At 36.9% G+C, this 15,681-nt stretch overlaps 1 protein-coding gene and 1 non-coding gene across 2 annotated transcripts in view; both read left to right on the top strand.

Moving 5' to 3' along the window:
• IPO7 (importin 7) overlaps positions 1–15,314 on the top strand; it is a 44,906-nt gene extending 29,592 nt beyond the window's left edge. The window contains exons 9-25 of the mRNA XM_040989152.1: positions 1,019–1,153; positions 1,751–1,850; positions 2,408–2,484; positions 2,611–2,727; positions 3,960–4,049; positions 4,431–4,596; positions 4,761–4,921; positions 6,348–6,476; positions 8,604–8,670; positions 8,750–8,875; positions 8,981–9,078; positions 9,749–9,844; positions 9,950–10,170; positions 10,259–10,464; positions 11,705–11,911; positions 13,009–13,125; positions 13,682–15,314. Of these exons, the coding sequence (XP_040845086.1) occupies positions 1,019–1,153; positions 1,751–1,850; positions 2,408–2,484; positions 2,611–2,727; positions 3,960–4,049; positions 4,431–4,596; positions 4,761–4,921; positions 6,348–6,476; positions 8,604–8,670; positions 8,750–8,875; positions 8,981–9,078; positions 9,749–9,844; positions 9,950–10,170; positions 10,259–10,464; positions 11,705–11,911; positions 13,009–13,125; positions 13,682–13,779 (2,211 nt within the window). The 3' untranslated portion in view covers positions 13,780–15,314. The remainder of the gene's footprint in view (positions 1–1,018; positions 1,154–1,750; positions 1,851–2,407; positions 2,485–2,610; positions 2,728–3,959; positions 4,050–4,430; positions 4,597–4,760; positions 4,922–6,347; positions 6,477–8,603; positions 8,671–8,749; positions 8,876–8,980; positions 9,079–9,748; positions 9,845–9,949; positions 10,171–10,258; positions 10,465–11,704; positions 11,912–13,008; positions 13,126–13,681) is intronic.
• On the top strand, positions 4,172–4,354 carry LOC121162251. The gene has a single exon (XR_005884770.1). It is a non-coding gene; the product is annotated as a small nucleolar RNA SNORA23 (small nucleolar RNA).
• Positions 15,315–15,681: the final 367 nt, after the last annotated feature.

Here is a 15,681-nt window from a genome sequence, read left to right as displayed (position 1 = left end):
AAAACTTTCAAACTAATCGTGACTTCCATAAATGTTCACATCAGTAATATTCAACATGTTATGAAATGATAGGCTCATTTTGTTCGCTTTTAACAAATATGCCAGTTTTTGTTTATTAGTTCTTTCAAGTGTGAAATAGTATTTCTTGAAGTGACTTATCCCAACTTGCAACACAGTCTCACAGGTGCATTTCTTGTAGTCTTCATACTTTGATATATGGCAGATGGGCTGTGTGGCTAAATGCACGTGTATAAATTTAATTTTGTTTCATTAATGGTATTTTTAAAAGGCTTTTTTAAAAAATATTTTTAAATATACAGAGAAAAAACATTTTCCACATCTTAATGACCTTGGTGCCTAGCTGCTCCTTTTGTTTTTTTAAAAGATGCATTTATATTTATTGTAAAAGCAGATAGGAAGAGAGACACAGAGGAAGAACATACTCCCCAAGTGAGCGCAATGAGCAGAGCTGCGCCAATCCAAAGCCAAGACCCTGGAGCCTCCTCGTGTCTCCCATGCCGTTGCAGAGTCCCAGGGCTTTGTGCCATCCTCAGCTGCTTTTCCATGTCACAAACAAGGAGCTGGATAGGAAGTGTGGCTGCTAGGAATTGAACTGTTGCCCATATGAGATCCTAGCATGTGCAATGTGAGGACTTTGGCCACTAGGTTACTGCATCAGCCCCTCATTAAGGGTATTCTTACGGAAAATTTATATTACAACTGTGTAATTCTTAAGAATGCAATGCTTTAAAAATTACTTCAGTCCCACTTCCTTGATTCCTGTTAGACATTAGAAATTTTAGTGCCAATTTATAAGTAGTAAAATAGGGTCAGGGGTACAAATAATATCTTAAAACAATTTTGAAAATAGTTTTACTGTAGTAGACCTCTGAAAGAATATATAGGCATCCTGTGATGATGACCTAGATATTACTAAGTGCTAAATGTTTTAATTGGTTTGAAAGTGATTTACGATTTCTTTTGGAATCTTGTGTGATGTAAATTTGTTTTCTTAAAGGTTTTATTGAAGGTGCTATATCAGTACAAGGAGAAGCAGTACATGGCTCCTCGAGTTTTACAACAAACGTTAAACTACATTAATCAAGGAGTTTCCCATGCTCTTACCTGGAAGAATCTGAAGCCTCATATACAAGTAATCATTTTCTTTCTAAAATCTTTCTGTAGCAAATAACATAGAAGTGACAACAGATGGCATAAATGTTGAAAAATTGGGTGTTTTATTGTGTTATTTAGTCTAGTTGTAGTGACAGTGTTTCAGAAAAGCCAACACTTGGTGCAGACTTTGGAATATTTTACCTGTCTTAAATCTGCAACTGTTACTACTTTCAGGTTTGCATTTGAGTCCTTACTCTTGGTTAACATTTTTGTCATTCTTTTTGGGGTCAAAAAAAAAGACTTTCACCAAATTCCTGAATGATTGGCTTGTCTGCTATACATGTGGTGTATTTTCTTCATTAGAGCCGTAGATTTGATAGAATAGATTTTATGTTGTATTTTCTCAGAATATTTAATGCCACCTGGGTACATATGTCTTGTTTTTACACAGTAATTTTAGAAAAGTTCAGTAGTTGAAATTATGATGCACTGAATGTTTCACTGAAGTTTACTTTTATGCATCAAGATACATCATTTAGATTTTTTTTAAGATTTTGTTTTTATGCATAGGTGAAATTTGACAGTTTAAACTTGAAAGCTGAAAGCTGTATCTTTCTTAACTTTTAAATTACAGGGCATTATCCAAGATGTCATTTTTCCATTGATGTGCTATACAGATGCTGATGAGGAACTTTGGCAAGAAGACCCTTATGAATATATACGCATGAAGTTTGGTAAGCAATTTTCATTTTACATTAAGCAGTATGGTAGCAGTTAAGATAAAAGTAGTTTTTCTGTATGGCCGTCCTTGTGATCCTAGCTATGGCTATTAAGTTGATTAGCTGTGCTTATGGCATAGTACATAACTTAGACATTCAAGATCACACCTTTCTCATATTTGCTAAAACATACTGTTGGCTCGCAGCTCAGCCATCTTTCATGTAGAAATGAGAAGTTACATATTGAGCCCTATATGAAAATGTATGAGATATATGAAAGTAAAGGCTGTGATTGGCTCATGTTTGGAGAATGTTCTCCCTAGGCCTATCTTTGAGATTTCTTATAGTTCTCTGTGACCCTATTGGAAAATTCTTTCAAAAGCAGTATTTTGTGTGAAAGAAATGACAGATCAACATTTAATTTACAAAATTATGTGTTTTAAGAATTATGGAAATCTGAGTTGACTTTCATGTTCCCTTTATGCGAACATGTAGTTACTTTTTAAATTCTTTGCTTTTTACAAAATGTCATTTGCACAAATCTTTACATTTTCTTTAAATTTATTCTCTAGATGTATTTGAAGATTTCATTTCTCCTACCACTGCTGCCCAGACACTTTTGTTTACAGCCTGCAGTAAAAGGAAAGAGGTATGTTTCACAAAGTTTGCTCAAATGTATACTTTTACATGGTAATCATTTGAATCATTTTGATAGTATGCTTTTGAGAATCTTTGGAATGTCTAGTAAATTACTAGTTACCTGTTTAAAATTTAGGTACTGCAGAAGACTATGGGATTCTGTTACCAGATTCTTACAGAACCAAATGCTGATCCTCGAAAAAAAGATGGGGCATTGCATATGATTGGATCTTTGGCTGAAATACTTCTAAAGGTATCTCTTTAATTTGTACGCATATTTGCAGGTATTTTAATCAGCAGATTTATAATCAGATTAAAATCAGATTTAAAATCAGATTTATTTAAATCAGCAGATTTTAAGGTCACAAAACATCATGTAATTTGCCCATTTAAAAGATACAAAATGATGGTTTTCAGTATAGCTAGAGCTATACAACCATTACCCCTATTCTAATTAAAAAACATTTTTATGACAATACGCCCTGTAGTGGCCATCTACATGTCACCTCAACCCTCCCAGCCCTTAGCTTGCACTAAACTACTTTTGTTTCTGTGGATTGTTTATTCTGATTATTTCGTAAAAATGTAGTAGGGCAAACCAGAGTTCAGTGTGTTTGTGCAAATGTAGAATAATGTCTTCAAGATTCAGCTGTGTTCCAGCCTGTGCCAGTTTTGTCTTTCCTGTTGTTAGAGTTGAGCTCATCTGGAGCTGGGGGCTTCTTCAGGCCATCCTTGTCTGCTCTCCCGGGCTACAAGTAGGAAGCTGGATAAGAAGTGAAGTGCTGGGACACGAGCCCCTCCTGTATGGCATGCTGACCCTTGCAAGGGTAGATTAGCCAATTGAGCCATCACACCAGTCCCAGTCCACTGCCCTTTTATTAGTTTTTGTCACATTTGTTTTCTAAACAAACTTAACCCTTAGAAAATACCCACAATTCAGGAGAGCATCTTTTTGGATGTATACTTGAAAGCAGAATTTTCTCTAATTGTATTTCAATATTTTAAAGTTATGTTATAATCGAGCTAACTAGGGTGTTCCATGATAAAAGTTTTATCAAAGAAATTTTAGAAAGTAGAGAATAAAATTTAACCATACTTTATAAGACATTGTTTCTATTAACATTTAGTATAATTATTTTTTAGTGAGTATTAAAATATATTCAAGTATTTTTGGTGTGATAAAGTGCAAGAGTTAAGAAAACAGTGTGGGTGCTGAATTGCAAAGAATCAGAAAAATGTTGTGGCATGTTCAGTGATTTTTAAGTAAATTTGTGTTTTATTCCCTATAGCTTAGCATACTGCTTGACACATAGAACACAAAACAGTTGTTTCAATATATATATAATGATTATATTTTATAGCCTGTTTTTTCTGTTGCATGTTTTAGTATTTAGGTATTTTAACCTGAATTAAGATTTATCACCTTGGAAGGTTTGGTGCTTGAATTTGGAACTGTTTAAAAGTAACTTTTGTTGATATTTACAGAAAAAGATCTATAAAGATCAGATGGAATACATGTTGCAGAATCATGTGTTTCCTCTCTTCAGCAGTGACCTAGGCTACATGAGAGCACGGGTATGTTTTAAAGATATATTAATTTCTGTATCCTTTAATGGGAAACTGTATTTTTATAATGTTCAGTGTAATAGCAGTAATTCATCTTCGTTAATGTTGAATGTGAATGTTGTCATGGCTGCTATAATGTGTGTGCATAGGTTTTAATCTGTGTCTGGTAGCAGTGTCTGTCTGCGTTTTGCATTCAGATCTTGCTATTCACACATACCAAGCAGCCACAGAGTAACATGGGATCATAGTACTGGTCTAGTGTTGTCCCTTTGGACATAACTACCACTGGCCAGCCTCCAAACTCCCAAACACAGAATGCTGGGAATAGTCATGGCTTAGAGGAATTTAATGTGACTATTTTTACTAATTCCCAGTGCTTTTTTTAAAAAGGCTTGCTGGGTGCTTCACTACTTTTGTGAAGTGAAATTCAAAAGTGATCAGAACCTACAGACTGCTTTAGAGCTAACAAGAAGATGTCTGATTGATGACAGGGAAATGCCTGTGAAAGTGGAAGCTGCCATAGCTCTTCAGGTGTTGATTAGCAATCAAGAAAAAGGTAACGGATTTATATTTTTAAGAAATGGTGTGAGCCCTTTCCCCTAATTATATAAGACATAAATAATTCTGAAAACTTAGAATTCCTCTTTTATATGTATAAATATTTCTTTTCACTCTTTGGTGTCAGTTATGATATTTAAAGAACTTTTTTTCCTTCTGCAGCTAAAGAATACATCACACCATTCATCAGACCTGTAATGCAGGCTCTTCTTCATATTATAAGAGAAACAGAAAATGATGATCTTACCAATGTAATTCAGAAAATGATCTGTGAATATAGTGAAGAAGTCACTCCTATTGCAGTAGAAATGACACAACATTTGGTATGTTTAAAAACTATTATTGATAAAGATATTTTTAATTGTCCGAGGGCAGTAAATATTTACTTATAGTTATTTTCTTAAAGGTCTGTCTGCTAGGCAGAGTTATGGAAAGAAAAGGACAGATTGACCTTCCATTTACTGGTTCACTTTCCGAAGGGCTACAATTGTGAGAGCTGGGCCAGGCCCACGCCAGGCGCAGGAGATTGTTCTGGGTTTCCTCTACAGGTTCAAAGACCCTTAAGCTTTTTCCACTGCTGTCTCTTAGGCACAATAGCTTGGAGCTGGATGGAAGTAAAGAAGCCAGGACTCAAACTGTTAGCGATACCTTTGATAGATACTTTAATTCACACAGAGCCCTCTGTGATAATTATTTCTATTTTACAGAGAAAATGTGAAGTATAAAAGGTTGAACTCTGGTCAAACTCCAGGGTTAGGGCTAAGATTCAGATTCAACTAACCCAGGCCTCAGCATGGTTATTTGTTCCATTTAAAAAGTTGATAGCATTTTAGAAAAATATTATCAACCCACTTGATGAAAGCAGTCTTTAAGCATGTTAAATGTGTCACGTCATTTCATCTTTACATTATTTCTGTGAACTCCCACAAATGACATGTCAGAAAACGTGAAGAGGTCAGGTAGCCGATTTAAGGTTAACAGTGCACAGAGTTTTTAGAAACTAAAATCTATCTATTTGTTTTTCTTGTATCAGTGGGAACATTGAAAAACTGAGTGACAGAGAAAAAGAGTTCTTTTTATTGGTTGGTTCACTCCTCAAATGTGTGCTGTAGTCGGGGCTGGGTCTGGCTAAAGCTAGGAAACCTATAGCGCAGTTCCATCCAAGTCTCCCATGTGAGCGGCAAGACTCGAGCCCTTCAGCTATTATCTGCTGTTTCCCAATTTGCAGTAGCAGGAATCTAAGTCACAAGCCAAACAGCTGAGATCCAAATTGTCACTCCAGTATGGGATGTGAGGATCCCACTAGCAATTTGACGCACTATACTACAATAACCTCCCCATTAGGAATTTTGGGTGGCAGGTGGGGAGGGAGGGGGGAATTATCTAGAGAGAGAAGAGACACATCTATGTAGTGGTTAACTCCCCAGAAAGATCCAAACAGCCAGAGTTGGGCCAGGCTGAAGTCAAGGCCCAGGTGCTTGGGACACCTGCTGCTTTTCTCAGGCCATTATCAGGGAGCTGTTAAGTGAAACACCTGAGATACACACACACTGCTGTTCATGTAAGATGTGGGTATACTGGCGGTCCAGGTGCTGGCTTTACAATATCAGATTACCTACAAGATCTTTGCATTTATTTTCTGAGAAGCAAAGCAGGGCAGACAAAAGGACAGTTTTAATAAACTAGATGCCTTATACCAAAACATGTATTATAATGCTTCAGTGACAAATCTAATTCTCTTGTATCTAGGCAATGACATTTAACCAGGTAATTCAGACTGGACCAGATGAAGAAGGAAGTGACGACAAAGCAGTCACTGCTATGGGGATTTTGAATACAATTGACACACTTCTTAGTGTAGTTGAAGATCATAAAGAGGTAAGAAAAGGACCTATTGTTGCAGGTGTTTTAGGGAATATCAAGCCATTCTACATTGGCCCTTGCATGTATTCCTTAAACCATAGGAAAAAACGATGAAACGATGAAACTCTAACATGTCTTTTGATCACCACCAAGGTTTTAACATTTTTGCAATGATTCTTAGTACGAAAAAGTTGCATATGAATGCAGGTAAAGTCCATAGTGGACCAGTCATTAGCACCTTTTTCCTGTTTTCTTCCCTAATCTAATAATAACCTTTGTCATGAATTTGTTCTGTAGATATCTTATCCATAAGCCATTTGACCTGCAACATGAGATTTTTGTATTCTGTGTTTAAAATAGAAATCAGCAAAAGACATGAAAATCCCACATTTTAGCAGATGAGTTGTTTACTTTGAGTAATTAAAATTTTATTAAGTGTAATGCAGTTGAAGTTGATGTCTTTTAACTCATTAGTAGATAATTTCCCATCTACCCATTTTAATATCCAAATGAGATTTCATATTGACAACTGAGGTTAAATTCCATGATTCACTGTACTATAAATAATGGAGTTGCATTAAGAATTGTTAGGCTTGGTTGGAGCAATTTGCTTTTTTATTTTTATTTTTTTTAAAGATTTATTTATTTTTATTACAAAGTCAGATATACAGAAAGGAGGAAGAGAGACAGAGAGGAAGATCTTCCGTCCGATGATTCACTCTCCAAGTGAGCATAAAGGCTGGTGCTGCGCCAAACCAAAGCCAGGAACCAGGAACCTCTGCCAGGTCTCCCAGCGGGCACAGGGTCCCATACCCTTGGGTCAGCCTCGACTGCTTTCCCAGGCCACAGCAGGGAGCTGGATGGGAAGTGGAGCTGCCAGGATTAGAACCGGCGCCCATATGGGATCCTGGCGCATTCAAGGCGAGGACTTTAGCCGCTATGCCATCATGCCGGGCCCTCCTTTATTTTTTCTAAAGATTTATTCAGTAATTAATTTGAAAGACTTGCTTATAGAGATCTTTAATCTGCTGGTTCACTCAAATGGCTACATTAGTCAGAGGTTGGCTGCTCTGAAGACAGGAGCTTCTTCCTGGTCTCCCAGATGAGTAAAAGGACGCAGACATTTGGGACTAAGGGTGCTTTGTCAAGGCATAAGCAGGTAGTTTTATCAAAAGTGAAACAACTCATACCTGAATCAAATCGGCGCTCTTTCAAGATGCTGTCACTGCAGGTGGAGGCTTAGCTTACACTACTGCACCAGCCCCTGCTTTTGTTTTTAAGATTAATTTATTTTAAAGGCAGAATAATGAACATAAGAGACTTTCCCTCTGCTGATCCACTGCCCAAATGGTCACAATAATCTGGCCTAAGCCAAGGGCTTGGAACTCCAAGTCTATTTTGCAGGTGCAGGGGCACCAGTTCTTCCACCATCTCCTGCTCCTTTGTCAAATACATTATTGGGGATCATATATGAAATAAGGCAGCCATGAAGCAAACTGGTGCCCATGTGTGATGCAAGCATCCCAAATGGCAGCTTAACCCACTGTGCCTCATTTCCAGCCATTGATAGCAGAGTTAAAGTAGTCTTTAAGATAAAGTTACTTCTTTATCAGTATTACTATCTTTGTTTTATTAATTTATTTAAACGGAAATTATGGAGCAGAGGTGGGGTAACGAGGAGGGGAAAGATAAAGACTTAGATTCATTGGTTCACTTTCCAGATATCCCCAACAACAAGGGATCATGGGCCTAGATTTATTTATTTTTATTTGAAAGACAGTTACAGAGAGGAGAGACATAAATCTTTCACCTGCTGGTTGACTCCCTGAATGGCTGTGCTGGCTGGGCTGATCCAAAGCTAGGAGATAGGTTTCCCACTTGGGTGCAGGGACCCAAGAACCTGGGCTGGTCCTGCTGCTTTTCCAGGCCATTAGCCGGTAGCTTGAGCAGAAGTTGGTACCCAAGAATCATACCCATGCCCATATTGGATGCTGGCATTGCAGGCAGCCCCATAAAACAGAAATCATTTCTTAGTAGTATATTAGCCCTATATTTAAGATTGCTTAAATATAATATTCAGTATTTTAATAATTTTTCAATGTGTTGCAGTTTCATCTGATTACTTTTTTTCTTCTCTTTTAGATAACCCAGCAACTTGAGGGAATCTGTTTACAGGTCATTGGTACTGTTTTACAACAACATGTCTTAGGTATTTTACCTCTGATTGTTTGAAGTTCATGTAATTTCACACTAGTCAGAGTTCCTATTAACTTGGTATTCTCTTTTAGAATTCTACGAGGAGATCTTCTCTTTAGCGCATAGTTTGACTTGTCAACAAGTGTCTCCACAAATGTGGCAACTTTTGCCCCTCGTGTTTGAGGTGTTTCAGCAAGATGGCTTTGATTACTTTACCGGTAAGTCATGTCAACATGAAACCACTGAGATTCTCCCCCCACCCCTTGACTATTTTATATTTGTATTTGTAAAGATGAGTAACTGATGCCTTTTATTAAATGCAGATATGATGCCTCTTCTGCATAATTATGTAACAGTTGACACAGATACACTTCTGTCAGATACCAAGTATCTTGAAATGATATACAGTATGTGCAAAAAGGTAGGTCATATTTAGATCATAGCAGACTGCATGAGCCTGCTGCTGTAAGATGTATGAAACTGAACACATGTGTGACTCCATATTGAGGTGAACATTCGAATCAAACAGAATCAGGAGCTCTATAAGTGATGTGCCTTTTCTTCGTTCTATTATTACCCTTATTGCAGAGAAGCTATTTAATACCTGGACAGTAGAGATAGACCCATGTCATACCCTTCCCTGTTCCAGAATGCTTGTCCTTAGCTCCTTAGTCTCTGGGTGGTAATTAGTTTGTCAAGTCCTTGTGTTATCTCAGGTAACATTTACCACCTCTGCTCCCTGCCCCCAACTCATTTTTCCCCCATTTTATGTAACATTGGTATTTCTAGAAATGTAATATCTTGATATTATTGTATAGCTCTTTTTCTTGATAAAGATTAGTTCTTTAGCCACTGCTTTTATATGGAGAATCGATGGTTATCATCGTGGTGTAGTATAAGGTGTCATTATAGGATTGGTAGTTTTATTACATAGAACAGTGTAACACAGTGCTATACTATGCCAGATAGGCAGCCAACTACAGATCCTCACATGTCTGTTGTATGATGAATGTTACATTTAATGTTAGCCTACAAACAGAAAAGATAAAAAGTCTCATGAAATCTTACCAATTACAAACTATATCAACCAGGTTCTTACAGGAGTTGCAGGAGAAGATGCAGAATGCCACGCAGCAAAATTGTTGGAGGTCATCATTCTACAGTGCAAAGGACGTGGCATTGACCAGGTCAGTAAAGTTGATAGAATGATTCATTTTTTTAGACATCTAAGAGGAAATAGTTAGAAGGCTTTTAATTCCAGCCTTGTTATATCTTGTTCTCTTTCTTTACAGTGCATTCCCTTATTTGTGGAAGCAGCTTTAGAGAGGTTAACAAGAGAAGTTAAGACAAGTGAACTTCGAACAATGTGCCTGCAGGTTGCAATTGCAGCATTATATTATAATCCACATCTACTACTCAATACCTTAGAAAATCTTCGCTTCCCAAATAATGTTGAACCAGTTACAAATCATTTCATTACACAGTGGCTTAATGATGTTGACTGTTTCTTGGGGTAAGTGATATTGTTTGGATGTGCATGAGAAGTTTTGTTATTTAAAATTTAAAACAAAGGAAAAATAATTTAATCTTAACTTTTTTAGACTCCATGACCGGAAGATGTGTGTTCTTGGCCTGTGTGCTCTTATTGATATGGAACAAATACCACAAGTTTTGAATCAGGTTTCTGGACAAATACTGCCAGCTTTTATTCTCTTATTTAATGGATTAAAAAGAGCATATGCCTGCCATGCAGAACATGAAAATGACAGTGATGATGATGATGAAGCTGAAGATGATGATGAAACTGGTAAGGGCTTTGCTATGGAAGAGGGCCCATGTTGTCTAGTTGTAAATATCACTGGGATTTTCACCACCCTCTTCCCTCCCCTCTTTTTTTTTAAAAGACAGAGCAACTGAGCCAGTGTCCTCTCCATTGCTGGTTCATTTCCCAAATTGCTGTAGTGGGAACAGGTGGGCCAGGCTCTTTTTTTTTCTTTTTCTTTTCTTTTTTTTTTTTTTTTAAGATTTGTTTTATTTTCATTACAAGATCAGATATACAGAGAGGAGAGGAAGGTGTTCCGTCTGATGATTCACTCCCCAAGTGAGCACAATGGTCGGAGCTGCGCTGGTCCAAAGCCAGGAGCCAGGAACTTCCTCTAGGTCTCCCACACAGATGCAGGGTCCCAAGGCCTTGGGCTATCCTCAACTGCTTTCCCAAGCCACAAGCAGGGAGCTGGATGGGAAGTGGAACTTCCGGGATCAGACCCGGCACCCATATGGAATCCCAGCGCATTCAAGGCGAGGACTTCAGCAGCTAGGCCACAGCGCCGGGCAGGGCCAGGCTCTTGATCCAGGTCTCCCAAATGGGTGGCAAGGTCATAAGTGTTTTGATCATCATCTACTGCACTATTAAGTACATTAGCCAATTACCCCACTGCACCACAGTGCCAGTCTCTTGGCTTCTATCTTTTCTGTCAGAGAAATGCAGGCTCATAAAGATGTATTCAGGGCATGATTGGCTCTACAGAATCAGAGGAGTCAGTTGTCATGCTGTTTTCAAAAATAACTGACATCCTTTGGGGAAGTGCTTAAACCAGATTAGGACAAGTGTGTACAACATTTTAAGCTCCCCTTTGAGACAGTGTCTTGCCATAATAGAATGACTGGTTTTAAGCCCCAGCTCGGTTTTTATCCAGCTGCCTGGTAGAGTGCCTGAGAGGCAGCAGCTGGTGGATCCTTAATATTGAATACAGCCACTGAAGCATTTGGTGTAAACTAGCAAGTTAAAGCTCTGTCTTTTCCTCTCATAAGATTTTTCAATGTAATTTACTAATTTAAAATAGTTGTTTAAAAAAAAGTCACAGAACGTTCTGTGAATATGAACTATATTGCCTTGAGTATTTGATTTGATATACAGCATTCGGCTTGGAGCATTCTAATAGTACATTTATTTTATTGACATGTAATTTACTAAGCATAATGAAGATGATTGTCACTTTGTTCAGTCACAAAATATTTCAGTGTTACATGGGTACTTTTTTTGACAGAGGAACTCGGGAGTGATGAAGATGATATTGATGAAGACGGGCAGGAATATTTAGAGATTCTGGCTAAACAAGCAGGTGAGGATGGAGATGATGAGGACTGGGAAGAAGATGATGCTGAGGAGACGGCGCTAGAAGGCTATTCTACAATCATTGATGATGAAGATAACCCTGTTGATGAATATCAGATATTTAAAGCTATATTTCAGAGTAAGTCACTTTTATGTATGGATGCATTTTCTGCACAAAGTTATTTTGTCTACCCCCTAAAGAAAAAGATTATTACCCAAGGAACCAAAATTATTTCTAAAACTGCCGAACTATTTGAGGTATCTTCCCTATTCTTGTTATTTATCATTTAGTTTGTAATTTTGCAAGATTGACTTCGTAGGAAAATAACATAGTTCAAAAAAGTTAATGTGCTGTCTGTGCCTATGTGTGTCCCAGTGGGTCTACTTTGATGCAGGTCCGTCCTCGCAGTATTGGGTCTCTAACAAATGTACGGGGAAAAAAAAGTGGTTACTTCTAGGGGAGCTTGAGAGACTGGGAATTGTTACTGCATTTTCCTCAGAATCATGTATATATTTTATATATGAATTTACAAAGTGTTATTTTAAAGGCTGAGTTAACAAAGAGGGAGGGAAGCAGGGAAATGTATTCCCAATAATTATAATGTGGGAGAAAAACAAAATCATGTGATTCAATAATATGTATTTTTCTTCAGAAAACCTGGTTGGTAAAATGTACCTAATAGATGAGGAAATCAGTATATATTTGGTATTATTTTGGGGAAATCTCGAGGAAGCCTTTAAATGTAGAGAAAATTCTGTCACATGCATGTATTAGTTCATTGAAAAGGGGAAACAAACATCTTAAGAATGTGTTCATTTCTCACATTAACATTTTTAGCTATAATATGTGTGTATACATTTATATACATTACCTTGAGTATGTATGCACATACGTACGTATATGTACATATAATCATAAAGTGTGACATTTAAACCTGAGAACCATGAAACTGCTGTTCTTTGGAAAGACAATAATGGAAGGTGTTTTCTTCTAAACCATTCTTTGTTTTCATGCATCTCCTCAGAGTTTCTGACTTTCAAATGAAGAATATGAGGATTCTGACCAACATTTATCACTTGCTTTAACATATATAAAAGAGTTGGGTTAATTATATTCTTGAAGTCTTCCGAGTTTGTCATTAATGACCTGATCTAATATCTAAATGTATTAGCTAGATACTGGAGAGACAGAATGAAAGGAAACTTAGCATTTCACTAATCTCTTTATTTTGCTAGCTATACAAAACCGTAATCCTGTGTGGTATCAGGCTCTGACTCATGGTCTTAATGAAGAACAAAGGAAACAGTTACAAGACATAGCAACTCTGGCTGATCAGAGAAGAGCAGCCCATGGTATGTTAATAAATTATAATCCTTTATAATTGTAACATGTTATATATAATATATATAAAATTATACAGTTCAAGACAGCACACCTTCAAAATTTGGGGACAGCATTGTAAATCAGGATATAAAGCAAATGGCTGTTGCAGAAGGTATGATTTAGCTCTAATCTAAGGGATTTACTAACAGAAGAACTTTGGTTTTGGTTCCCATATATTGGTTCTGAAGTGTGGTTGAATGCTATCAGTGTGTAGTGGCTTTAATAAGATTCCTTAAGCTTGTGTGTGTGGGGAGTTAGCTAGATGGTGGAGCACTAGCTCTGTGCAAGGGGTGGGATCGATACCCACATTCTCCATGTTCCAGTTCTACAGTTTGATTTTGAAAAGGCTAAAAAGATTCCTTAAGCTCATGGTGAGTTTTCAAACAATTTTACTAAATATAGGTTAAGATTTTGCTACAGAGCCTAATATAAAACAAGTTATTGAGACAACTTTGTGGTTAAGTTAGTTGGTTGTTAATATCTTGTCAGTTCATTGTTTTTTTTCTCCCATCTTTTATTTTCTAGAATCTAAAATGATTGAGAAACATGGAGGATACAAATTCAGTGCTCCAGTTGTGCCAAGTTCTTTCAATTTTGGAGGTCCGGCACCAGGGATGAATTGAATTACCATTTTCTTTCCTGCTGTGTGATTGTAGTGAAGAGCTTGTGTTCCTCCTAGTAGTGGTTCCAGAACTGGTTTATGTTATCTACTCTAAACTCCTTGATCAATAGATGGATACAAACAAATAACCCCAGGAGGTGGGACCTGATCATGCAGACTGGCACTGGAAAAGAAACCAGAGGGATTCGCCGGGGAGGGGGTCTGGCGGGAGGGGAGGGCGGTATTTTCTTTATTTTTTGAAGAAAGTAAGATCCTGACTCTGAAGCTTCAAGTGACACTGTGGAAATCTGAAACAAGAGGGGATGTCATGAAGGCAGCTTTTCTTTTTCTGAGGAAAAAATAAGCATGGGCTACAGGACTATTTAAAATGTCTCATTTACAGTATAAATCTCAAAGGTAGATGTAATTTTTACACCTATGAGTATTTGTCCCATTTCTGTCTATGCCTCACCATTGAGTATACTTTATATGTAAATAAGATAAGGTAATCTGATAGCCTTATTCAATCTTCATTTTCATTCATCAAAGATTGTTCCTATGTAGATTATTGGACATTTATTGTAGCACTACATAACTGATTTAAAATCTGTAAATGAATTAGCACTTTCATATTGAAACAAGCCTGCTAGCCTATGTATAAAAGCAAAATGTTTGCTGTTTATAAAAGGAAGGGGAGGTAATGGGGTGGGGGGCAGGGGTAATTTCAAGTTATTAATTTAAAAAATGAACTAGCAATTTTGTACCTGGTGACTTTGTGGTTGACTCACCTCTGATAGTGACTTGAATTCGATATGTAAAAAGGGGTTAGTGATATTTCATTGCTGCTAAAAATGGCAGCTCCCTCTGTGTCCTGTTTTTTTCTTAAAGCTTTCAGTGTTTAAGTGAATATTTGGGTACAAGATCTAAATGTAACGGATAAGAAAGGTGATATCTGAAGCATGTAAATTGGATATAAAGTTCTACTCTTAAAGAGTTAATTTTTTAGAGTATGGCTAAACATCTATATATGCAATCTATTAAAAGAACTTAATTGGGCTATCATGTCTTGATTTTATTAGTTTTTTTACATATGTATAATTTTTTCTTCACTAGCCTCTTTTTATCCTGTAAGTAGAAAAGTGCAAAATGTACCTAAAATTGACACCTCCCCACTCTAGCCATCTCCTCTAACCCCTCCTGTGGTATCAAAGTTTAACTGTGTAGGCTAAAGGCGCACATGGTTCCCTCCAAAAAGCCACTATTGATGCCACTGCAGTAACAAGCCAGAAGCCAAACAGTATAGATAGATTGGTTTGGTTCCTTCTCTTCCTAATTGCATGCTCAAAAATAAGCCTTTATTGGTCTTTATAAACATCTATCAGATGAGTCATACATTGGGTTATTTTTTATATACATGTATATCACAATATTTCAAATTGAAAGCAACATCTCAGTGGATTAAAACTATTACATGCTGTTGTCTGAAACAGATTAGAAAATTTGTTAACTGTATAAATGAAATGCACATTAATATTTAAAAACACAAAATTAAGAAAACCCATTGGTGTTGTGTTTTTCTTGTATACCAATAATTAACCCACTGCTTTTTGTACTGTTTGGTTTTCTTTAACACTGAAGGAGTAAAAATGTTTCCTTTAATTATGAATTTACTACTAAAATCTTGGCGCCCTCCCAAAAAAAAAAAAGAATTGACAAAACACAGGCTAAAATGTGTAGGGAGAAACTTCAATGAACTGTATTTACTCCCAGTCGTAAAGCTGGGCACCAGTTGTGTACTCTAGGTTGCCTAATGGGATTTCACTGTTTTCCAAAATCAAAATAAACATGGAGTAATTGTGTATATGCAGCATTGTGACAGAGGGGCATTATTGAGTAGTATTCTTGTCTTTATCTTTTGTCCCAA

This window comes from Ochotona curzoniae, unplaced genomic scaffold (genome assembly GCF_017591425.1).
Source record: "Ochotona curzoniae isolate NIBS_2020 unplaced genomic scaffold, NIBS_Ocur_1.0 contig_517, whole genome shotgun sequence".
Taxonomy (NCBI): domain Eukaryota; kingdom Metazoa; phylum Chordata; class Mammalia; order Lagomorpha; family Ochotonidae; genus Ochotona; species Ochotona curzoniae.
The sequence above is the reverse complement of the archived record's forward strand: the minus strand, read 5'-3'. Positions and strand labels throughout refer to the sequence as shown.